Source organism: Eutrigla gurnardus (assembly GCF_963514095.1).
Source record: "Eutrigla gurnardus genome assembly, chromosome: 21".
NCBI classification, from domain to species: Eukaryota; Metazoa; Chordata; class Actinopteri; order Perciformes; family Triglidae; genus Eutrigla; species Eutrigla gurnardus.
In genome coordinates, this window is record NC_139932.1 from 14,813,967 (window position 1) to 14,839,598 (window position 25,632).

Consider the following 25,632-nt stretch of genomic DNA (forward strand, 5'->3'; position numbering starts at 1 on the left):
ATACATGAAGCATTTTTGGCAATTTGTCGTTCATCGGTTCGTCCCACAATAAAGTCTAGACATGGGTGGACAACATGAACGGATGTGACCTTTAGTTGAAGTCCTGATGGTTTTAGAGGACTTATCTAAAGCAGTTCTGGAAAAAACTGCACATGGATTGATTGATGTGGAGCAGCAACCGTTAAACTACATGTTTTGTAAGGCGTCCTTAGGGTGTCCTGAAAGGCACCAACAAATCAAATATATTATTATTAGTTTAATGGGGAATTCTTGACCTTGACCAAAATCACTAATAAAGGTCAATTTAGTTGCTGTAATGGTAAAAGAATATGTTTAATTTGGAGGAATTTCTTAGAAAGGGCACAAAGTCTGTTGATTGATTGACAAGTTGAAACTGTTCCCATTCGCGTCGGCGTGCCAATCCGGTCACCTTAAGTGTCATTGGTCGGCTCAGCAGGTCACAAGTGACTATGTCAGTAATCATAACCTACGCGTACTCCCCACCGTGTTTGTTGCCACATCACAACGTGGACTGTGTTCGTATTGACATTCAACAGAGCTTGTCGAGGACATTTGTCAACAGTGGAAATACTCGGGAGGGCAAAGACGAGAAGTGACTTGGAAACGCATGAGGGCGTAGCCTCCGCCTCGCCGCCATCTAACCAGCATGCTCGGTGGGTCCGCCACCGACAGACAGGCGTCTCGTCACGAGCGTCCTTGAGAAAAGATGCCGAATGCATTGCAGATCTGTCTCTGATCTGCCCCCCCTCCTCACCACCTTCCTCCTGTTCTGTAAATCTTCTGGTTCGCTACCCTTCCACCTCATTTCTCGCCTCTCCACATGTCTCTCTCTCTCTCTCTCTCTCTCTCTCTCTGCTGGTACATTTTGTACTTTATCGTCTGAACAGCATTCCCTCGAGGGTGCAGGGAGAGCAGGGGCATGCCTTAGCACTACATTGTCGTCCTTATAAAACCGTTTCAGATGCTTGGCTTCGTTCCATATATGCTCACACCTCACGTCTAATGATAGCTGTGGAAGGAGACTATAGGTTATTGTTGAGGGACAGCCACAGCTGCCACTTGTGTAATCCGTGGTTGCATATATGGTTATGTTTTCTGTTTTACCTGGGTGAAATATCTCGACAAAATGAATGGTTAATGGAGCTGCATTTATAGAGCGCCGTTGTAGTCTTCTGACCAATAAAATTGTCACACTGGACACTAGTGTGATTGAACTTAAAGCTGCACCAATGTCAATATTTGAAAAATTGGTGGTGGAGACCAAAAGCAGAGCTAAAAGTGAGTGAATGTTGGACTTGGAGAATAAATAACTCATTATTTACTACGCTTTAGCCATGCGAACATTCTGTGGGTGGAAAATATGTTATTTACTTGTGTAGACGATACAAGATGACAAAGAAGTGTAACTTGTGGGTATTCTTTAAGAGGCTTTCTAAATACAGTTCAATTCGAGGAGTTTGTTATTCATTTTAAAGTACACCGTGGGCTGAGTTAATCAAAGTAACAACTTTCAGTGGACTGATGAGCTTTAGACTGAACCCTCTGACTCCTACATGCAAAATTCAACTTTGGCCGGGGAACTCAGGAGGAAGATACACCCCTAACACTAAACTTGCATTCTTCAAAACATATTTTAAAAAAATACAGAGGAATGAGCTGGAGGCAAATTAGTGTTCGTCATGACTGCTAAATCAATGCAACACGGACAATCACATGTAAAAAAAACAAACACGGCCTCCTACAAGCAATGGCATTAAATGAAACACGTTGCTATATCTCTATCAGGGGGAACAGGGAAGCATAACTGATGAGTGGTGATGCTCAGATGATACTCAGTGACTGGCTTTCATTGTGTAACCCGGGCCGTCGGTATCACATGCGAGGCGGGGAGTCCGGGGAAAAGAAAGCCCGTGTGTCGGGATCAGTGGTCCACATGCGTACGATGCACATGTATGCCAGAGATCGCACGTACGCAAACATGCCGATAGATGAAAGGAAGAAGACGTGAGCAATCACACGCTGATACGCCACTCTGGGTTTTCACACCTTCCCGAACGTGAACTCTCGAACCCCCTTCATGACGACACCGGAGTACTAAGGAGGGGGGATACACTTAGAGAGACATAAAAAGAGAGTGAGTGAGAGAGGTGTCTCCATGTTGTGTCACTTATATTCACACGGAGGATAGCAGAGGGAAGCGAAGGGTTAGCGGTGTCAGACTGATGCTGGATCACACATCCACCACGACACAGATTCCACAGCTTTTTTTAGGCACAACACAGGATGCATTATACGAGGTGCAATAAAGAAGTGAAAACGGGCTATTGTGCAAGAGAACCTGAAGACAACTTGGTACCCTGCTGGTGAATTCCTCACATTTTTTCCCTGCAGAATACAGCGTTGCTTCCCAAACCATAACCTGTTTCACGTGATAAATAAACATAATAAATGGCAGGGCTCCTCCCCCGAAAATTGGTTAGGTGGCTCTAAAGCTGTGTACACACCGGAAGAACTGCCCGACTTGCGTCGGTAAATTCGGCGTCGGCTACTTAATATGGCCGACTCGAACAACGACATGGGCGGTTCACACCTACGGAATTACAGCCGACGCCATACGTTCCGCGCTTGCGCGAGATGTAATGTCTCCAAAACAACAGGCGGCGCTAATCTGTATTGTGGGCCAAAAAACACGAAAACCGGAAGTAGGCGGTCCTCTCTAGACCACCTTCTTCGATTCCACTGGTTATCTGGTATGTTTACCATCGTCACTTCCGGGCTTCACTGATTCGCTAGTCAAGCTGCTAGCCTCCACCAATCAGAATGGTAAAAGAATGACCGACTCGAATGGCGGATTACACATTTGAATCGGCTGAAATGAACGCCGACGTGGGGCGATTCAAGCGACCACACCAAGGAGACTCATGTCACGGACGACGACTCTCTCAAAGACGCCGATTTTCGGTCCGGTGTGAGCCCGCCTTAAGGAGGATTGATTTTTATGATATTGTGTATCTCTGTTTCTGGATCAATGCTGTACCTCTGAATTTTTTTATTTAACTATTTTTTAGAAAGTATCTCTTCAGTAACCACGAGCAGTTGGGGCAAGTTAGCATTCACTGCTAACGCTATAGTTCGTAAGCATCCCTAAATGAGTAACAAGCTTTAAAGTGCCACATTTGATAGCGTGATAACTGCGGATGTCTGAATGTTCTGGTCTGTGGTTGTGAACTACATTTTTTTTACTACATTTTTCTGTTATGTATCGGTAAATCTTTACATCACTAGTTTTTTCAAGACACTGGATAGAAATCACCATTCATTAGATTCTGATGCATCTAATCTTGTTATCAATGCAGATTATGCATCATTTCCACTCTTATTCCACGTGTGTTCTCCCTGATCTATTATGTGAAAATGTCTCATTTTATTAGAGATGGAAAAAGCATACATTGTACTTCTACTCATTCATATGGCTTTTTAATTACTTTTCTAGGAGCATATTTGTGCAGAGCAGTGACTGACAAAACAGCCTACAACAAAAAGGAATGACCATTGGAGGGAAACCTACTCTTAGTAATAGTTAAAGAAAAGCATTTTGCTCAAGTCTATATATCAAATAAATGTAAATCCTGAAATAGGAAAATGATATCTTAATTTCATTGCGATGCTTCGTTCCATTGTATGATTTCTCCGATGCATTCAGTCAGTCAGTGCACATTAATTGAATCGCGGTTATAAGTGAAGGTGCAGTGGAACAGAATGAAAGCATATGAATAATATTTCATAGAGCTAATTATGCTGAAGGCGCATTATCCAACCAGACTTTCCAGCTGTCATTCAACCAAGTCAAATCCATTTTTTTATGCAAATTCATCTTTCTCAGGAAAAAAACAAGATTTCTGCTGCTGGTTCCAGAAAAGATACCAAATCTGCCTCAGGTTGAGGTCTTATGGGTGATTGAATCATCTGTTTTGCCATTTCACAAAAATTACAAAGTCCCCAAACATTCATTTCATGGAAATGCTACAAGCGTGTGAAGACAGTAAATCATTTGTCACTAAAAAGAAGTTCCAAGAACAAAAAGAGCTTTTCACGTCATGCTACAACCGCATGGGTTAGTAACGTAGATCAGAGATCCTCAAAGAGTGTCCCGCGGCACTCCGGCAGTGCAGAAAAATACTTCAGATTCATTCATTTAAATCATCGTGATATTTTTTTTATTTTTTTTTTTAAATACTTCAATTTCTCCAAATATTATAATGAAAATCTGTAATAATGAATAAAATCATGTTTTCATCTCACAAATTGATCTGCAAATATGTTAAATCCATGTCAATTATCTTACATTTCCTTATGTGATGTAAAAAAGAGGTTTATTCTTTATCTCGGAAGCGAGACAGAAAAGGACCTCTGATGGAGAAGGTCCTGTAAGGTGAAAAGGAGAAACATGATACGTTAATTAAGTTATTAAGTGCAACAGTATCGTATGTCACAGTAGCCAAACTTCTACATTAGTTCAGCTTAATGCATGAGAAGTAGCTGAAGCAGCACATTTCCATTGTTGCTACAACACAGGTAGGTTCTGCCTGCCGGCCTTCTTAGCTCAGCTCAGGGGACGTCACATAGCGGAGTGTAAAACTGTAAAAGTGCTAACGTATTTAACAAATGAGCTCAACATGTTGATCCGTGAGTTTTGGAGGGACGATTTATTTATTATTCTTTGTTTTCCCCACTTTCCTATCTGCTAAACTGAGCTAAGCTAACCGCCTATAGCTTCATATTAACCAAATAAGTTTGTTTCTGCTGGGTAAAATGCTATTTTAACCCATTTTGTTGTAGGATTTAAAGTTGCACGTTTGTAGCTTTGAAGTAAACCACAATTTCCTTATAATTTAAGCTGCCGCCATGTTTTTGAAAAAGGGATGTTTTATTCTGGCTAAATGAAGCGAGGGTTAACCACGAAGGAAGGATGAATGAGACATAAAGTACAGTATAACTAACTGTTATAGTATTATGTAGCATGTTCTGCTCAGCTATAGCTCCTAATGTCCAGACCCTGCAGGCCTTCCAGCCCCCCCCTCCTCTCTGCCCATTGGACTGGGGGAAAGAGGGGAGGCCCTGTCTCCTTTATAGAGCTGAATGGATGAAGAAATCAAAACCTCAACAGGCTCCATTGTGATGTGAGCATCAAAAGGAGCAGTGGCACGACAGGGGCTTTGATCATGAGGTAAACGGGGGGTGGAAGAGGGGCTGGTATGACGGAGGGGGGGGGACACCACCCCGGCTCACAAGCTCATAAAAAGACACCAACACACAGGTGCAAGGACGTACAGTGCAAGCATCGCTCGCTGTCGCATAAAGAACATGCGGCGCCGTCCCTCTTTGATGCCCCGTCTGTGTGTTGTGTACCCGAGGCGAAGTCACACGATCGCTCGGCGCTGTGGTCGCGGTGTAGCGTTTCACCGTGGACGCCACCGAGGGCTGGGCTGGATTTACCCAAATTAAGGGCCACACCCAAACAAACACCTGAGTAATCTCTTGGGAAATGGTTTTCCAATTATTCAAAAGAAATGAAAAAATGAAAAGTAACGTTACGCCGTGTGCTGGAGATCAGATTGCAGGCGTTATCACGGATGAGTTTGTGCATTTATACACACATTTTTTAATGTGTTATGTACTGGAAGTGACATACAATAGAGCCAACAGCCAGGAGAAAACATGTAGGCGTTTTCAGCCATTCAGTGATGCAGACATAAAGCACAAATATAGATATTTAAATTCAAAATTGTCATCATTTGTGGCCGATGTTGGCAGCCGGATCTCTCAGCAAACACCGCCAACATGGCATTATGGTTAAAATTAATGGAAGCAGTTTAAAGAATAGTCTGTGCCCTAAGGGTTTGGGCTATTTCCCATTCATCAACGCCTCCTTCCCACCGCTGTGGTGGAGGGTTTTCGACAGACCAGCAGAACCCAGCTGCAGCTCACGTCAAATCACTTTGAGTCGGGAATGCATTTTGATTACTTTCTCCAGCCTGAAACCGCGTTATGGTATTTTCATCAACCAGCTGCCTACACAACTCCGGCCTCTCCTGACCTTTTTTTTATAATCTGAGCCCAGACATATATACGTCGCTTATGTCGCTACGTCTCGTTTTAGTAAGTGTTTGACCAGCACAGCAGTACTCGGTGTATCAGGTTTTTATCGCCGTGGAACTTTTTAAAATTGCAACTGTGTTTTTCCACAGTGTTTTTCCACAGACGCGTGGCAAATATGTTGGCATTTTCCTGAAAGTGACCAGGTGACGTCGGATCAAAGGGATCCTGTTAATGATTTCACCCGCGGAAGAAAGGAGCGAATACCTTGAGCGATTGTGTGACCGAGCTCAGGTCAGCTCGAGCGTTTCTGCTCAGCAAAGTTCACACTGTCCCGCGATTAACTTTACCTGCCCGGGTCACATGTGGCAGAGTTCCCAGTGGAAAGAAGAAAAAAAAAAGAAAAAAGATCAGAGGGGGAGAGCGGTGGACATCCGTCAACAAGTGGTCACCTTGGAGCGGTAACCTCAGGAGTCAACCTTAATCAGGGGTTAATTCTGTGAGCTGATAAGAGATTAAAGGCGGCGAGACTCCAGTACAAATAAACATTATTATTATGCCGTGATTATTTTCTCCATTAAGACTAGATGTGAATGTTATGTTTGGTGAAAATTATGGAAACAAAAGAAAATGACACGTCCTGTGTACCAAATATTCCAGCCGCCTCTCGCTTCTCAGTAACTTGAGCTTTGTAATATTTTCAACCCGTCCCCGCATTCAAATAACACTAAGGGCTCCGTTTTCATGTTGGCGCTCCAGCTAGTTATTTTCCTTCACTTTGAGGAAATAAAAAAAAAAAGAGCTTCGATACAGAGACGGGATTGTTACGGCACCGTGACGCACATCGACATCTGTTGATCTGACTATTTGATCCCTTTTTCTTAAGGTGATAAATCTCAGAAAGGAAAGTTGGAATCCTTTGCAAATGTCTTGTCTTTGATAGCACCAAAGTTAATTAATTTCACATACTGTAATCATTGCACCTGGTCAAACGTGATTACTGATGCATTTAAATGAGAAGAAACAGAGGATTGTGTCTGAAATCGAAAAAATGCAACTTTATGGGCAATATAATTATAAAAGTATTTGGTTTTTGCATTAAAAATGACTTCTCCTCTCCTCATAACTCATACAGCCTCGATATACAAGGTTCAGACTTATAAGAAGTTGCGGTTTTAATATATTTGATGACATATTCAATTAAATGTTGCATTTGTTTCTCCGTTACAGCTGCAACTCAAAAAATCAAATAGCAATGTGTAGCTTGTTTTTCCACTATTGTCTTTTCACACATCAAAGGTGAGGACCAGACTCGCTGTCTGTAGTGGAACTCGTGGCAGTGGACCGACTGCTTCGGTGCCTCGTGTTCGAAATGGAAAACTGAACACAGTAATGTGAGTTTGGGGACTATTTACACACCAAAGCGGTGTTGATGAAGGACAAACACAGCTCGTGAAGTCAAGGTGTTCTCCGTCGTGGAAAGATTGCGATAACCTTAATCGTAGTTTCCTAATCAGCTGAGAGGGGGGACAGAGGCCTCTGGAAATAGTTGGCCGCAGTCACACACCCCTACTGTTTTTGGTGTTTTTGTGCGACCGAGTGCATGTGTGTGTGTGTGTTCATGTTTGCATGCGATGTAGACGTGTGTGTGTGTTCTGGGGTCCTGGACAAACAAAGGCAGGGGTCCTGTTGACGAACCAATTAAAGGGCCGGAAGAATAGGGGAGGACGCAGCGACCCAGCATGCTTTGCCCATCACTCAAATTAGAGATGGCAAGTGGAGTAAAAACAATCCCGATGTTATGAAGCTCGCTCTCTCCTGCTTTGAGGTGTTTTTTGTTTTTGCTGGGCATTCATGCACGGAAATAACTTAGTGATTTGATCTGTTATTCACTCCCATTCTCTCTCTCCGATAGAAAAAAACATGATTCTAACATAGAAAAACACTTCCTGTTAGCGCGTCGGCGGCCGGACAATGCAGCGAGTGTTCACGCACTTGAATAATTAATGCTCAAAGGCTTGTTTGTGTTTGATTAGAATAGTGTAATTCTTCACTTTATGTCCGACACTTTGAATTCCACCCAATATCTCAGAAGATATGTGTTTGAAAACAAACAAATGTGGTCTATGTCAAGTAAACTTGGGTCCTGGTCCCGGAAAGATCAGTACTTGGGATTTCTTACTCTCCAGTGAGCCTTTATATGAACGGAAGGAAGCAAACTAAGGAGGAGAGATGAAGAGTGAGGGGAAAATGGCGGTGCAAACTACAGGGAGCTGTAGGAGAAGAAAAATAGCGCGTGTGTGTGTGTGTGTGTGTGTGTGTGTGTGTGTGTGTGTGTGTGTGTGTGTGTGTGTGTGTGTGTGTGTGTGTGTGTGTGTGTGTGTGTGTTGAGGGGGTTCTACTCACAGGTGTTTCTTCCCTTTGAAGAGGGGATTCCTCCCTCTCCTTAAAGCAGGAAAATAATTAACACCTATGTGGTTGCCATGCCGACGTTCGGTCTCTCACTCTGCTCTCAGCTGTGAGCATTCCTGCCCGTAATTACCCACAGTTCAACGGCCCTCCATAATTACCCACAATCCATCCGAGAAAGAGACAGGGACGAGGAACAGAGAGGCACCGGCGGATTTTTTGTTTTGTTTTGTTTTATTTGCATTTTCTGTCTCCGTGAGACGGTCGCGTAGCATCGAAAGGTCAACATCAGGGATCATTTGAAACCAGATCAGCCATATTCACTGCTGTTTATTTATATTTGCATATAAAGGCACAAGAAGGGGAAAAAGTAATTATTTTTCTATCTTTGAAAACATGCCAAAAAAAGATTTGAACGAATATGTTCAACAGATATACATTTGGTAATTTTTTATCATCGTCAAACAAGGCTGCCATATTGTCCCCACCAATCATCCGGAGGGGGAGCGGTTGATAAATATTTGCAGAGGCATCATTATCCCATGATGATGAAATTACACATGCACTGTTAGAAATTACCAGCATTTCACAATAATTAACAGTATTATTTTACAGTAACTTGTTGTAATTTAGTTCCCCTGTAATATCCCAATGAATACCTGTAAAAACTACAGTATCTTTGGATTTTACAGCATCTAACTCTAATGTTACAGTAAAATCCTGCAATCAAAAAACCCCTGTTATATCACAACAAGATTTGTAATATCACAGCAACACAGTAAAAAAATGCAAGGATTTCACAGCATTCAACAGTGAAATACTGTATTGAACTATCCTGGGAAGTCACATGACATAACCGAACTTGGTTTGAACTGAAGACGCGGCGGTTTCCCTCTTCTCATCCCGGCTGAATGGAGAAGGTGAGCAGCATGGATAACTCTGTTTGCAGCACTTACACCCATGTTATTTAATATGATGATAATATTTACTTTCACATGAACGTTATTCGCATGACACAGTTCATATTTTGTTAGCAAGTGCCCGAAATTGTTGAACGTGATCTCACAGCATTTGCTAATAGCAGTAGTAATAATACTAGCTAGCAAACGGCTGCTAGCACGATTAGCAACGATTTGCTACGTGAGATAAGAACAATAAGACGAGAGAGAAATAAGAAGGAAAGCGAACGGGAAAGGAAGTGAAGAAGTTCGTGTTTAATGTCGCTACGTGTACTTTTCAGTGTGTTATATGGTTAGACCATGTAGCCCAGGTTTGATTTGAAGCCGAACTGGTCCGTAGCGGGCCGTTGTTTCCACTCGGATGTCTTTTCGTTCCGGACTGTTACTGGTACTGTTGTCGTCATGTTCGCTCGCGGGGCTGGTCTGTTCTGGGTTAGCGTGTGCGGGGGTACATGGAAGTGTTTTGCTGCATATTAGCGTAACGTCGCCGTCACTATTCTCCTCTCATGAGTGGTCTTTCCGCACCGAGACAGTGGGTTACCCGTGTTAGCCGAAGCTAACAATACACCCGCATCCTCCAGTTCAGCTTCATATCAAACCGGGGCTACGTGGCCGAACATAACGCACTGTAGAGTACACGTAGCGACATTAAGCACGAACTTTTTCACTTACTTTCGCGTTCGTTTTTGACTCCAGAGCAAAAGCGGTTTTGCCGAACGGTAGCCGATCTAAGCAGGCTAATGACTAGCTAGTCTATGGGGCATGTAGCGGCTCCCTGCATCGTTAGAGATATTCCACATAGACCAGCTGCTCGCCATGCATGGATAGGCTACTATTCTGCAAAAACGCTTTTGCTCTTGGTCAAGTTTCAGCTAGGGATAATATTGCCGTACACAGGTGATGTAACTCCAAAAATGTCCATTACATTTATGTACAGATCATGTTTTTTACAACATACTCATGATCATAATCTGCATTCAAACTGAAATTCATATTGTTGGTTGCCTTTGTGTAATTTCTCCTTTTTCTTTTTTCCAGGTCATCAGATGGCCAGGCTAACCATCCTGTTCAGTGTCAGGCTATCAGGTAAATAGATCAGGTAGGTGACGAGTTAAAATGCACCACAATGTTCCACTGTAAATTGGTTGGATGTGAGCATGTGTATGAGAATGTGTATAACTTCGTTCAGCACACAAAACAGCATACTAATGCCCCCTATTATTACTAGTCTTGGGTGCCTGACTGCTACAGAAAACACACAGGACTGCAAATTCATGTTTAGGAAGCAGAGGTCCTACCTGCAGGCTGCTGGGCCTATACCACCAGCTCTACCAACCTGACCCATCAGCTCTACCAGCTGACCCATCAGCTCTACCACCTGACCCATCAGCTCTACCAGCTGACCCATCAGCTCTACCAACCTGACCCATCAGCTCTACCAGCTGACCCATCAGCTCTACCACCTGACCCATCAGCTCTACCACCTGACGCATCCTTGAAATGTAAAGATTTTTTATTCAAATATTTAAAATGTAAAATGAGTGATTACATTAGACGCCATTTATTACCTTGTATGATTTACTACCTCTGACCAATGAACAATATTTATCCTTTAATGTTAAATCCATGCTATTGTGTGTTACTATGTTACAGCCATGTGCCACTGCTGTGGACATCAGTACTCCAGAATGCCCCAGCACCTCCTGCTTGATCATTCAAGGTAATGTTACTTGGATCTAGTATCAACATTTCTAACTCAGTATTTTGTTTTGATTCTAGAAATCTACATCACCACAATAAATAATGATAACAAATTACATTTGTATAGCCCTTTGTATCTGAAGCAGATCTCAAAGTGCTCATAACACATGATGTTGTATCTATTCATTTTCAGGTGACATGATGAAGCCCTCTGGATGGCTGATATCCATCGAGGGACATGTCGTGATGGGCCCACACCCTTTGTTTTTACACGGAGTAGCTGCTTTCTTCAGCAGCTATTCAGTCTTCAACCTTGAGTATCCTGCTGCTGGATCGGCGACGCTGGAGTTCATTCAAAGGTATTGTATAAAGATCTCTTTTAACCTTGTAATTCACATTATAGTACAGGCTTCCAACTCAATGATTATCTTGAGTTCTAAATTGCTGACAATGGAGGTACCTGAGGCTAGCCTGGTGAGACCATCCTGATCTCGCGAACTCATCCATAAATCTATTTAAAACTGAAACTATCTTTGCTTATTAACAGGTGCTTCCTGGGCATCAATCCTGGAAGAGGCTCAAAGACCAAGAAGCGGACAACAATGAACCCTCATGCAAACGCCCTTTTGAGGAAACCTATTGACTTTGAGTGGCCATCATAGTGAGACAGGTAGTTCACTCGCAAGTTTCTGCACAATTTATCTGCATTTTAAGATTGCTTTGGAAAGTTTGACTAGGAAGTTGAATTTCTTGTATTCTTGAATTTCTTGACATTTGCTGTATGTTGAAAAATATTTATTTGTTAATAAATATGCCATTGGGCTAACATTGACTTTACCTCAGAGTTGTTTGTTCTTTTACAACAATGCATTGTAATATCACAAGACTGAAATCACAGTAAATTGCTGTAATCCTTACCGTGAAAGTCATGCAAAATTTATCCAATAATTTATTGTGAATTCACAGTAAAAGTACAGGGCCTTGTTGTAATGATGTACAGCAAAAGGTTGTAATTCCCCAGTAATGTACTGTAATATCACAGTAATTGCGTTGCCATAGAAGCTGTAAAGTTACAGTATACAGTTGTGCTTTTACAACAATGCATTGTAATATCACAATACTGAAATCACAGTAAATTGCTGTGACTTAATTTACAATATATTGTTGTAATCCTTACTGTGAAAGTCATGCAAAATTTATCCAATAATTTATTGTGAATTCACAGCGTAAAATTTTGCAGTGTGGCGGTATTGACAGGCGAAGGCTTAATATATTCACTGGGTATAATTGGACATATAATTATTCAATAAGCACAGAGCGTTATCTTCAATGGCCACTGGTTTCGGTCGGGAGAGTTGCCATTACAACGCAAAAGGCCCGACCAATGGCGGCGGCGTCTTGCATTTCAAACCGCTGAGCGTGCAAAGCCTATTGGCACGCAATTAGTCGGGGCCGTCGTTAGGAGGCATTTCCTCGCCGGTGCTGACGCGACGCGATTTATTCTCATTACCTCCCTGTTTGTGTGTCTGTGTGTGGCTCCGCGAGGAGGGCAGAGTGGAGTGTGACTTTTCAATGCAGAAGATCATTATGCTAATTGGTATCATTACAGAAGCCCGAAAGACCCAAATGGAGTGGTTTTTATAGACAAGGACCTTCTTCTGTTCTTTTTCACTATTGAGATTTCTCATAAGCTGTTGGTCCCTTTTTAAAGTTGCACTTCACCACTTTGACACGTGGAGATCGTCAAAAAGTCAGAATATCTTTTGATTTCTTCTTTCTTCATTTTGTTGTGAGCTGGATGTGTGACACTGCAGGGTCATGAAGCTGGAATCATTCGCAAATGTCTTGTGTTTCATAGCGCCAAACAAATGTTGTGCATAAATTAATTTCACCTGGGTAATTGGGACACATAGTGTCATCATTGCACCTGGTCAAAAGTGATTACTGGTGCATTTAAATAGGAATAAACAGAGGATTGTGTCACCTTCATTTCTTCTTGGTCGTTGTCTATAAGAGGCTAAACCTCCTCCGTCGCCTTGAGCAGGCCGTGGTGATGAGCTGCCAATCACACTCCCACCTTCCACCTTTTAATTACGGTAATCATGTAAACCCGAACTGAGCCCATTTGAGTCTGAAGACCTGATAATTTGGACTCCTGGTCTCCGCTCATAGTTCATTTCAGAGTGAGCGCTCAGGTGTGAAGGGTTTGAGCGTTGGGGGCGGGGAAGGGTTATTGTGCCGGTGTCATAGGTGTCATGGCGAGAGGATCTGCAGCTGCTTTGCTCGCTATTGTCACTGTGTCATAACATCGGGACCTATGGATTAGGGCCTCCTGAGGGTTCAATTTCTGCACAATGGCGCCATGGCGACATGTGGCTGTTAGCCACGCTGGTGAATAAGTAATGACGCGACGGCGGAAAAGATGGACGATAGAAACATAAACACATTGTGTAGCCGGCATATCGCTAACGTGTGTGGATGAGCAGCTCAATTATGTTTGGGCTTGTGCACGTCTATAAGGACGTTTTCTCCTGGTGGTGAAATGTGTGTTTTCGATGTGTGTGTGTGTGTGTGTGTGTGTGTGTGTGTGTGGGCACAGACTGCTGACCAGGCAGCTTGTGCCAGAGCCCAGGCCATCACAGACACAAAGTCAGCACAATGCCTGTCACAGCAGACGGACCAATGGGATCACTCGGAGCGCGGGCCAAAGGGCAGACAGGAACCAATGGTTGCTAGAGGTGCTCAATTCAACGGCGATCCAACACTGATGGTTGCTGATATCTTGCCTTTGTTAAATGATATATAAGCTCAAAGAAAGTCAGCGAGTCGCCTGTTTCCCCTTTAAACTCGTCGGGAACAATATGACACCATCTGGTCGTATCTCTGCTTGAAATCAACAACGGACTGATATCAGCTTCCTATACAAGTATCACATTACAGACTTATTTGCACATACCAGCCACATCGGAACAATACAAAGCCTGTTGAAAATCTTCAAATTTCCCTGTAAGAAAAGCAAATGAGTATTACCCAAGAAACTGCTATTAATGTTACAAAAACCCCCCAAAACATTCCCAGATGAAATACTGAGGTCACGACCTTAGCGTTCGCAATGTGTACGATCCTAACTGTAATTTAAAACGCAAATTAAACCAATCAAACGGTTCACAATCAAAAATATACGTTCATAAAGGGGAATAGAAATCTGCCAGCTGCCATGCTGGTTTAATAATGACAAAAAGACCACCTGCAATTATGTATTAAGGACATTTTAAATGTTCATATCTCATTTCAGGCAGCTGTATATTACAATAATTGTACTGTATATTGTATCCTGTGTATAGAATATGATATTCTATCTTTATCCAATGAATAAAAGTGACCTGAACTGAAATAATTGGCAGAAAGTTGATGGATCAAGTTTTTAGTTTTTATTTAAATGTTTGCTATTCATTTGCTGTGACCTGACCATAATACATTCTCGTTCTGCACTGCCCTTGAATATTTCAATCAAACCTATTATTTGGACCACATCAAAACATTCTAAAATGAAAAAATACAACAACAAAAAAACACTGAGGATATCGACCTCACGTTGAACCGCAGCCCTTTTGACTCAAACCACAAAAGAATTGCTCATCCGTTTTCTTTTCATCCACATCCCGTCTTTTGCGATTGTTACATGGTCAAATTAATGTCAGTAAAAAAAAAAAAGATAATGGCCTTTACCTGGATGCAGCCAATTACAGTGACAAAGACAACTATTTTGAACATGCAGGGTACATTGAGAGCTCCCTGGACCATCTCTGGCCCTGCTGCCACCCCCACCCAGGGTCGTGGGCCTCTGGGATTTAAGGCTTTGGTCTCAGTATCCTCTTAAGACAGGGATGGGCAGTTAAATGGATCAAGTCAGTGGAGGGAAGTGGAGCATTAGCTGAAACTTTCATGTATACGGTATGAGGACAGTATATATACGGCAGCTCTGCCGCTCAGGATTAACTGCCAACGCAGCTGCTTGGGGGGGAAGATTTCTCAAACGGTTTGAGCAATAGACTTTGAAAGTGAATATTGACTGGTAAATAACGATCTCTTAATAAGGATAAGAACTCCAATTGGAATGTAAACCATTTACGTCAACCGTTAAGTAAACGCTTTGATGGCTCAAATTGCGATCCGGTCGTCTAAGGAGCCCCCCATTAGAGGGAAGGCGACGAAAACTGAGCACCTGTTTTTAATTTGTTCCCCCCACCCCATCAAAACTGTGCTAATCTTTGCTACTGCAAAAATGTTTTACAACCGCAGTTCTGAGTCGGGCAGCTTGCCAGGTTTTTTTTACATGGCATGCTCAAAGGCTAACCGAAACCTGAACTTGGCAGTAAAAACGTGTTCCTATCCAAATGATTAAATGGGATTTGTTTATAAGAAATTTCCTACAGTAGCCCTGCGGCCTGTTCTGTCCCCATCCTGTAGCATTTATGTAAAGACTTACACATTGAACACGTGCACACTGGCCATGTGCATACAGGAAATAGGGAGCTCGGATGCCATTAAGCCAATATGGATGTTTTCATGGTGAGAAGCAGCAGTATGGAAACAGCTTGGTAGCAGAATATATATGTTGTTGGTTTTCATTATGTGCAGTGTGTGTGTGTGTGTGTGTGTGTGTGTGTGTGTGCGTGTAATTATGTAACATCATTACTGTCCTTCGTGTCCAGAGAGTGATAAGAAATGCAAATATATTCAGAACAAATACGTTTCACAATTCTAACTTGTTATCGAGTTCAATCTAAATACAATAATGTTTCATCCCACGTAATGTCCTCCTCTGACTTCCCGGCTGGCTGACTGACAGGCTGGCCGGCGCACAAATACACCCACACATGCACCCGAGTGTGACCCTGGGCTATGACTCCCTGTGTCAACGTTGGAGTGGACATCTGGGGGGGGGGGGGGGGGGGGGCAAATGTTCATCTTGAGATTACCAGAAGCAGAAGATCCTGTGTGAATGGTCAGGGTCAGTCATAGCCTGTAAGAAGCGTGAAAGTGAAGGTGTGAGGGAACGTATAGAAAGAGCTAATGGACGGTTACGCAAAGCGCTCCCAGATTACGAGGTGAACTAGGGACCTGACATTGTTGCATAAGGCCGAGTCCAGACAGTAATCCATGCAGCGACCTGGGCGGCTCACAAAACGCACGCCTTAACCTGGGTTTGTAATGGGGCTGACTTTCAAAGGAGAATTTATTTTATATATTTATATTCTCACTGTGTTGATTTAGATGTCCCACTAAAGACCAGGCAAATCAGAAAGTGGTGCAGAGGATGGGAACAACTTCCCCAGAAGAGGTCAAAACAACAGGTCAGGGGGGGTACAAACATTTATATATCCTTCTTACCGTAATCTACCTGTATTTATAGTTAAATATTACCTTGTAATATGATTTTAATGGAGATGCTGTATAAGAAGCTAGCTATGTAGTTAGCACATATTTATGCTAACGTAGGCTAGCTTGCCTTAAGTTCCAGTTTAGCTAACATTAGCTTTACGGATTGTTATCTATCATGCTTACATTCTTGACAGTTGCTTGCTAGCGGTGAATTAGCAAGCTCCTTAGCTAGGTCGCTAGCTAGACGTGAAGTTTGTGTATTTAATTCAAAAACCGACTTGCACAATCAGGTCAAGTCTCTTAACTTTCTGTAAACCATTGGTTTTTTGTGAAGCAGACAAGAAGAGTAAAACATGAAAGAAAATGATGCAGCAGCGCTAATAAGCTACGATAGCATCCTGCATTTTTGGACTCTCAAAGGTCACCTCCAGTCAAGACAGCTTGCAATTGGGCAATGGCATCTAACTTTTGTACCATCTACCAGTGAATATACAGCTCCAGTCGGGTAGGTCACCGTTTTTTGATAGAAGTAGTGGTTTCAGAATCGTGTATTTTACTTTGGTTGCTGATTTTCTGACGGCTTGCCAGCTTGTACGGCTAGTAGACGTAAACTAACTACCTTGAGGACATGGTAACCATATATCCTGCATATATGTTGAGGAATCCAACGCCATCACGACGCATGACAAACTCAGGCCCTCAGATTTCCCTGGCAGAGAGCACCAGCTCAACCAAGCTGGATCGATTTCAATCGGCGGGTTACCAAAATGATGTGGCTGCCACCGGACTAGCGTGATGGGGCTAAAAATAACCCCGGCTGACCCGGGGCTCTGATGTGGCCACGTACCCTCTGGTGTGTCTGGTTTTATGTGTCCCCAATGAAACCCATCAAATTACAGATGCAAACGCAGCCGGACCCCTCATCAAAACTATTTCGGCTCGCTGACACAGTGTGCGAAGGCAGTAATTAGAGCAGAGGAAAACGGGAGGCATCCCAGGCACGCGGAGAAGGAAGGGAGACAGGGGGAGAAGCAAAAAAATGAAGAGGAGGAGGAGGAACGGACAGTGACAGCTCATCAGCGGGCCACAAGCCATTTTTCTTTTCACTCCCTCCCTTTCGGCGTTTCCTCTGCCTCCACGAATCAAAGGATTGGCGAGCATAAATAAAAGCTCTGATGATAATTTCCCACGAGAGCTGTGAACAACTGCATAGCACGCGTTCACATGAGGCAAGGCGAAACAGCTGTGTGCTTCCGCTGTCAACGCGCCTGATTGGCCGACTGCTTGGTGGCCTCGCTCGTTGCTCCGCTGGTTCAAAAAGGCAGAGAGAGGGGAAAATAATCGCAATCAGCAATATATAAACACACTCAAGTGCCTTGGATGCCAGGATTGGGGGGGGGGGGATCCATACTGTGTGGTCTCAGAGAGATATATGTGAAAGCTAGTGATGGTGTTTTTATTTTTATCCATCCATAGTCTCTTTTTTTATTTTTCATATCCAGGATAATGTGATTGCTGGAACTTATCCCAGCATGCACTGGGTGAAAGGCAGTAAACACCCTGGACAGGACACCAATCTATCACGGGGCTGACACTCAATATCTGTCCATCCGCTCCACCTCTATGTGCACACATGCACGGTGGGGCTGCCCTGCATGTTATTTCATTGCATCTGTTGCATCTGCTTGCAGGCAGGGAATGGAAAGCACATTTTGTCATACCTTTCTCCGTGCGACACGGAGCTGCGAGTGCAACTTTGTGTCAGGTGACACTCTATGCAGAACAAACAAGGAGATGTCGTTTTTTTTAATTTATTTTGTTTAAGAGCCATAGAAATACAAACTCATTCAAGCTGATAACCCCCGAGCAATTTACTATTTCCAATTCACTTGAGCTGATCTGTTTGAACTGTGGGAGGAAACGTGTGGAAATGCTGGCAAGCTTTACACAGAAAGGTGCAGAAGATTCAGCTTTTGAAAGGAACACTAAAAAAGCGAAGTATTACAGGCGATTACTAATAACAACTGTGTGGGTCAGGGCCCACAGCGCCTCTTAAAATACACCCATGACCACAGAATGCTCGTGCAGGAGTGATGCAAGGTTGTTGTCTTTTTTTTGAGCAGGGTTGAACACATTTCATTTGAAACTTAATCCATGAACCTCTTTGTCATTTACACAAATGTTTTAGAAGATAAAAGCAAATTAGCCCTTGAGTTTCTTCCACATGCACCCACACGATCTGCATGTCCACAGTAGTATATCCCCTTCATGCAAATACTCTCTGGCTGAGTACATTTATGAGTCCTCTTAATGCATTTATTCCCATCATGGGGACACAAAGCTGTGTATGAAACATACATCCAATATACAACATAAAGCCACGGCACGTATTGTCTCAACTTGTACGAGTGACCATGCACTAGATACACGAAGCGGCAGTAAATTATCATAAGGTGAATAGAGCATCGGGTGAGCCCACAGGCCGCTCTTATCTGGAGCGTGTGTGTGTGTGTGTGTTCACATTTACATAACTTTGCAGTCGGCAGGCCTATAGCAAGATAAGGTTCCCTGGAACTCTCTGATGCTTCTGTTTGGTTTGTGGTCTCTCTCTCTCACACACACACACACACACACACACACACACACACACACGCAGGTTATCAGAGGTACCAGAAAGTGGATAGTTCACGAAGAACCAAGGTCATGTCAGATGTAACATTAAGACTGGAATGGGACAGCTGGCTTCACAAACTGTGACCATCTGATTGTGCATTTCATGCTTGTGTCGGTGCGTGGCATAGTGTCCTCTCATATCATCATTCATACACTGCCTGTGTTTAACACAGCATTTTGCAGCCGTCCTTGGACAGACAGTTTTTGTACACTAATGCACATGCATGACATGCAGTGTGTTCTCTCTTCTGGGAACATTTACTAATTGTTTTGAGATTATTATGTAGCTATTTGTATCTATTTTCAACTGTTCCCATATAATGAAATCTCCTTTTAAGTCCCGTTTTTGGCATATTTATGTTGGTTGTGTGTAGGCCTAATTCGTTGTTACAACCCTCTCTATCATATGTATGTAAACGAAAGGCAAACAAATAACACAAGTGAGTTTACGTGCACGCTTCCGTGAACAACTTGAAAGAGATAATCAGTAGTTTGTAGTGCATTACCCACCACGAACTGAACTTTCCCCTCCAAACAGAAAACGCACTGTCTCCTGACTGCAGAGCTGCGGAGGAAAGGGGAGGGGGGGAGAGGCAACTCGGAATTGGCGCCACGTGCGCTCAAATCAAATGCCTTCTTCGTTGTAATAACTTTTCCCTGATTGGCCCAGAGACGAACCACGGTATTTATATACGACATCTAATTGGTCGTCGCCTCCGATTCGATAGTGAACACAGCGCAATGCTTCCAGACAAGGGATTCTGGGGCGTCTAGTACTATGAGAAAGTAGTGCGCGGTGAAAAGGGGTATTTCGCTAGTACTTTAGAAGAAAAAGTTTGATAAAATACTCGATACGCGCCCAGTGGTTTCGGCTTGGTGTGTTTCTGGTGAAAAATAGCGATTTTTCGCTGGGAGTAACCGAACGTGTCGACTTGTGTTGGTGGCGGAGGGATATCACCATCCCACTGCGCGTCAAAATATTGGCTCAGGGAGACCGCGCCAAAGCTCAGACAGCGGCCACTCTTCAGGATAACAACACACTGCGGAGGCCCTTTAAACTCACTCTAGTGTCGACACGGCTACCGTACACGTCGGACTGTTCGGGTTTTTTTTTATCACTTAAAAAGGACTGTTTTCGTTTTGAGTTGCGCTCGAGTCGAGACCACAGAAGTCCCATTTCATGCCGGTTCTCGGGGGGACGACTTCACGGTCGTGAGGCGACTTTGACGGGCGCGGTGCGGCGGAGTTGGCGCACTGCTGGACTGGGATATATCTATTCGCTTGAAGCTGAGACGGTCCCGCACCGCCTTTTTACACGCTGCGCCTTCCGAATCCGCGTTATCTTCTGATTTTTACTACGTTTGTTCTTCCTGGCTTTCAACGAGTGGATAAGGATCGTCTACACCGGCTTTCAGCGTGAATATGTTGTTGTCAAAGTTGGGTTCATTTTCGCACATTTGCAATCCTTCAAGTATGGACCATCTACCAGTGAAAATACAGCTCCAGTCGGGTAGGTCACCGTCTTTGGACGTTATTTTTTTCCCCTCCACCACCTTCACATTGAATATGATACAAGTAGTACTTTGAGAATCGTGTTTTTTACTTCGTTTTGTTGGTTTTCTAGTAAGCTAACGTTACAACACTGTGCCGGCTTTGCACTGCTAGTAGACGTTGACTAACCGCCGGAGCTCGCGCTCAGCGGCGCTCTGTTGTGAGCTCGCGCTCAGCGGCGCTCTGTTGTGGAACCGTTGACCTCTCCTTGTTTTAACGCTCGTCCCCTTTTTTTTTTTAAATTGCAGTTAAAGTGGAAAAGGAGCCTTTCGAGAAGACGTACCAAGTGGGATCCGTGCTGGGAAGCGGCGGATTCGGAACAGTGTACGCCGGCAGCCGGATTTCTGATGGCGCACCGGTAAGCACGGGGATCTTGGGAGGGGGGGGGGGTCTATGTTTTGATGTTACATGTGCCGCCATGAAAGCCGGGGCGTCCTTTTTTCGCCAACCAGGAAATACAATGCAATTCCCGCACGATATTTTGTATTAAAAACATGTTTTCCTTTTATTGTGATATTTCAGGTTGCTGTGAAACATGTGGCGAAGGAGAGGGTGACCGAATGGGGCACAATTGTAAGTCGTGTGTTTTGTTTTGTTTTGGTTGCCCCCCCACCCCCACCCCTGGGGGTGGTTGTGGATGTGCACTATCTCAACGTATTTTCGCGTTGCCCACAGAACGGATCCATGGTCCCCCTGGAGATCCTGCTGCTGAAGAAGGTCAGCTCGTCGTTTCGCGGAGTTATCAAGCTGCTGGACTATTACGAGCGCGCGGACGGCTGGCTGATCGTCATGGAGAGGCCGGAGCTCGTCAAGGACCTGTTCGACTTCATCACGGAGAAGGGCGCCCTGGACGAGGACACGGCCCGGGGGTTTTTCTGCCAGGTTTTGGAGGCGGTCAGACACTGCTACAGCTGCGGCGTAGTGCACAGGGACATCAAAGATGAGAACCTGCTTGTGGATCTACGCACCGGGGAGCTCAAGCTTATTGACTTTGGCTCGGGGGCGATTCTCAAGGACACGGTCTACACCGATTTCGACGGTAAGCGGCTCCCCCCGTCCCCACCCCCATCCCCGTTGCATTAATAGCTATTAGGTGTTACAATGTTTTGGGGGGACGTGTAAGTCGTTGTTGTGAATATTATATCCGTGTGGGCCGGGTTTGCGTTTTGCCCTTGATGCTCCGCTGTGCTATATTCAGCCACGGAGGCGTTCACGAGGCTGTGACGCAGTGGTCTGTTTTTGGTCGAGGGTTTTCCTCGCCTAGGGTCTCGCGGCTCGTTATCGCGGATGCAGATCGATTGATGAAAAAATGAAAAGCTCTGTGTTTTTTTTTTAGCGGGATGTGTGACGCGTATGTTACGGATTCACAGATGACTCACAGTTTATTATGTGTGTGCGCGCGCGTGGTGTTTTTTTTATTTTTTATATCTGATTCATCCTCATCTTGTGAGACGGGAGTGTACTTTTATATTTCCGGTTGTTATTTTGTTGGTGAAGCTTGAGTAATAGTCGCAGTTTGTGGATATTAGGTCAGTGCCACGTAACATCTGTTTGTTGTGAAACCCGAGTCGGCGGTTCACGTGATGGGGCTCACATTGCCCTTTTTTTTTTGTTTGATATCCAAGTTCCTCCTTCCACAGGGGGGGAGGGGATGGGAGGGGGAGGAAAAGTAAGGAGAGAGGGAGGAGACGCAGGCAGGTCACCCAGTTTGTGGCTATAGAAAGATGGAAAGCATTTCCACTATGACTAAGCCATTTTAGACGCAGACACATTAGTTATTATCAGTTTTTTTTATTCAGTCCCTCTGCTGCTCCTATATTTCAAGCACTGGTCCTCTATATTCTTACAATATATCACCAAATCCTTAGAATATATCTATTTTCACTTCTTCATGTATTGTTTCACAACAAATGCTCATCACACCCCTAACAATGTCTCTTTCCCTAATTTTTTTTCTGTAGGTACAAGAGTGTACAGCCCACCAGAGTGGATCCGCTTCCATAGATACCATGGTCGCTCGGCGACGGTGTGGTCGCTAGGCGTGCTGCTGTATGACATGGTGTGTGGAGACATCCCCTTTGAGCAGGACGAGGAGATCCTCAGAGGGAGACTATACTTCAGGAGGAGGGTTTCAGCCGGTAAGTCAACCACAACAACATGCATAACACATGAGTTGACTCTAGTGCCCTCTAGCCACGGTAACTGGTACAGCCCCAAAGTCCACCTCCTGGTTTGACAAGCAGTATGAATCAATTTAAATTAGTGAGGAATGCCTCGCAGCCATGAAGGATTACCAGCTGAAATTGCTGTCGAAATATTCATTGTTGATAACTAAAGTTGAGATTTTAGCTGTAACATCGTCCCTCGGTGCACTTAACATCACTGGTTCCCCCAGAGAGGTAACTCAATAAAAGGATGTGTGCTCTTATTCTATTGGCTATGATAGTGTAGATCCATACAAAGTGAGTTATGTGTAGTGCAGCCACACACAGCACAGTACTTTTCTCTTTTAGTTCAGACCTCTTATCCTCAACATTGTTCTGTCTCCCCCCTCCAGAGTGCCAACAGCTGATCAAATGGTGCCTGGCCCTGCGGCCTTCAGACCGGCCCACCCTGGAGCAAATTTGCGACCACCCCTGGATGAGGGCGACAACGACAGAGTCACCCAAGTCACAAGAGGAGCCGGTCGCCGGTGAAATCCGCCTAAGGACCATCGACACAGACTCTTCGTCAAGCACAAGCTCGAGCAAGGAGAGCCTCTGAGGACGGCTCTGATGGACCGAAAAGACTTTCTGGGGAAAGAAGGGGTTAGGATGGAGAGGTGTGTGGGGGGGTGACATGGACTCAAACTCGGCAGCCTGTAGCCCAACTGGCCCATCAGCCGCTGGGTGCTTGACACAGCTGGTCCGGCAAGAAAAATATACTTTAATTTTCCTCTTTTGTAGGGAATTTCTAATTTATTACTATTTGTTCTCCCTTATCTTATTTTTCCCCATCCCTTCTTTTTTTTCCTTTCAGTTAATTATACTTGTTTCCTAATCAGGAACATTTTTCTGTTTTGGGCGGTCTTACCAGCACTATTTATCCCCCTCCCCTCCCCCTTTTAACTTTATTTTACTCGTTTTGTTACTAGGCTGTAATATGCAGCTGGCAAGGCCCTCCTATTCAGACATGGCTGCTCTCATAGAGCTTGGAGAAAAACTTTTTATTTAAATGTTTTAATTTTGATTTTGTAGTGCCTTTTTTTGGAAAGCTGCTTTTCTCGGGGGGGGGGGCTTTTGTCAACAACTCTGTTTTTTGGACTTTCCCATGGCCTGGTGGCTGGGTTGCCTGTGCTGTGATGGTAGGGAGGGGTTAAGGCTGTGTTTTTCCCCTCCTCTCCATCACTGTAAGCCAACCGGCCTCCAGCCCAGAGGCTAAGATAGCATTAGATCGGAGAGAAAGAGGTGGGGGCTCTTCCTGACAATGGAATACTTGAAAAACACTCGACTCAACTCTGTGTCGCCCTCTTTAACGCTGCTCACTCACTCTATAGCCTGAACAGGTGTTTGGAAACTGGATCCTGTCTTTTCTGAATGTCTACAAAATGTCAACACACATACACACCTACCCCCCACCTTTTTCTCCCCTCTGCCCCCCCCATGCCTGTTGCGGGGTGTGTGGCCCTCTTGACTTTTATTTTTGCCTCCCGCCATCTCACTGCTTGACACTACATGGCCCCCGCCCCTGGCCTCCCTCAGGGTTTGGGGTGTGAAATGCACAATCAATGCAATATTCATGGACTCAATTATGTATTTTTCTTTTCAACAAATATTGTACAGCCTGTTTTTTTTTTTTTGTGTGTACATTATTTTTCTTCCCCGTTTGCATTTAATTTATTTGTAAACATGTAGACATTCCACACTCTGTGGTTATTTATTTATTTATTGTCCATGCTTAAAATCCCCTCTACATTTTTGCATATCCTACTTGGCCTTTGGTTTGCATTCCTATAACTTATTTTTACATTTCGACATGTTTTTTTTTTTTTTGAGATGTGGAGGATGCACTGAAGCAGTTGTCGATGTAAAGCAGAATAAAACAAGTTTACTTAAATTTGAAAAGAGCATTTGAATGTTATTTAACTACTTTTTAAAAGAAGAAGTCTGTTGGTAATGTTGAATGGCTAATTATCAGAGAAATCCATCTGGTTTCTGTACTGTCAAGATTAATTTTGAGTTCTATGGAAAGCTAAACAACGGGTGGAGCAGCTTTCGTAGTCGTCACATAGCCTCATATTGGAGACCTTTTCAGTTCAGCTGTGTGACTTGTGGCTGTGAAGGATGGATATTGCTATTTTTTGATACAAACGTTTCAATTAAAACTCCCATTTTTATGTACAGAAATAAGTCTGGTGTCTTCATCATTTTGCTCATGGTGTCTCAACACCTTGCACACATGCTAATGAAACCCCCCCAGCCAATATTCTTCTACTTAACAGCACTCCCCCTGGGAGGCTAATATACCTGTCCAATATAGCACCTGGTTAATTTGCACTGCCTATAGTGATAACACTGTTACCTCCTGACACAAACATCACAGGAGCCTTTAGCTGGGTGACAACCTGCACAACCACAGGGCTAATAAGAGACACGTGTGTCTCGGGAGGGGATGTCATGCTACTTCACACGCATGCAGCCACTAAAATACAACCAATTGACAGCCCACATGCATTAACCTCTACGTCCACTTGATTAAAATGGAGGCTCTGCCTTTAATTGACCCGTTGCCGTGGTGAATCATGCTACCTGAGCTCCACTGAGGATGGCTTTCAGTTCATTCATTGCACAAGCTGAAC

The 25,632-nt window shown here is 43.9% G+C and overlaps 1 protein-coding gene and 1 long non-coding RNA gene across 3 annotated transcripts; both read left to right on the top strand.

Moving 5' to 3' along the window:
* Positions 1-10,903: 10,903 nt before the first annotated feature.
* On the top strand, positions 10,904-12,421 carry LOC311032140. 2 transcript variants are annotated; one of them, XR_014599163.1, is made up of 4 exons: positions 10,904-10,987; positions 11,139-11,205; positions 11,380-11,545; positions 11,734-12,421. It is a non-coding gene; the product is annotated as an uncharacterized lncRNA (long non-coding RNA). The 2 variants fall into 2 exon arrangements; XR_014599164.1 differs by having other exon boundaries at positions 10,921-11,205.
* Positions 12,422-20,245: 7,824 nt separating this feature from the next.
* Positions 20,246-25,183, top strand: pim3 (Pim-3 proto-oncogene, serine/threonine kinase). Its single transcript, XM_084038427.1, has 6 exons — positions 20,246-20,754; positions 21,044-21,153; positions 21,318-21,368; positions 21,471-21,834; positions 22,757-22,933; positions 23,353-25,183. Exons 1-6 carry the CDS (start codon positions 20,667-20,669, stop codon positions 23,556-23,558), a joined length of 996 nt encoding a protein of 331 aa, XP_083894553.1. The 5' UTR covers positions 20,246-20,666; the 3' UTR covers positions 23,559-25,183.
* The last annotated feature ends 449 nt before the right edge of the window (positions 25,184-25,632 follow it).

Bases quoted from the DNA above. Each gene is read 5' to 3' on its own strand.
- pim3 (XM_084038427.1), top strand. From the start codon at position 20,667: ATGTTGTTGTCAAAGTTGGGTTCATTTTCGCACATTTGCAATCCTTCA. The intron at 20,755-21,043 runs GTAGGTCACCGT...TTTAAATTGCAG, and splicing joins GAAAATACAGCTCCAGTCGG to TTAAAGTGGAAAAGGAGCCT. The intron at 21,154-21,317 runs GTAAGCACGGGG...GTGATATTTCAG, and splicing joins GGATTTCTGATGGCGCACCG to GTTGCTGTGAAACATGTGGC.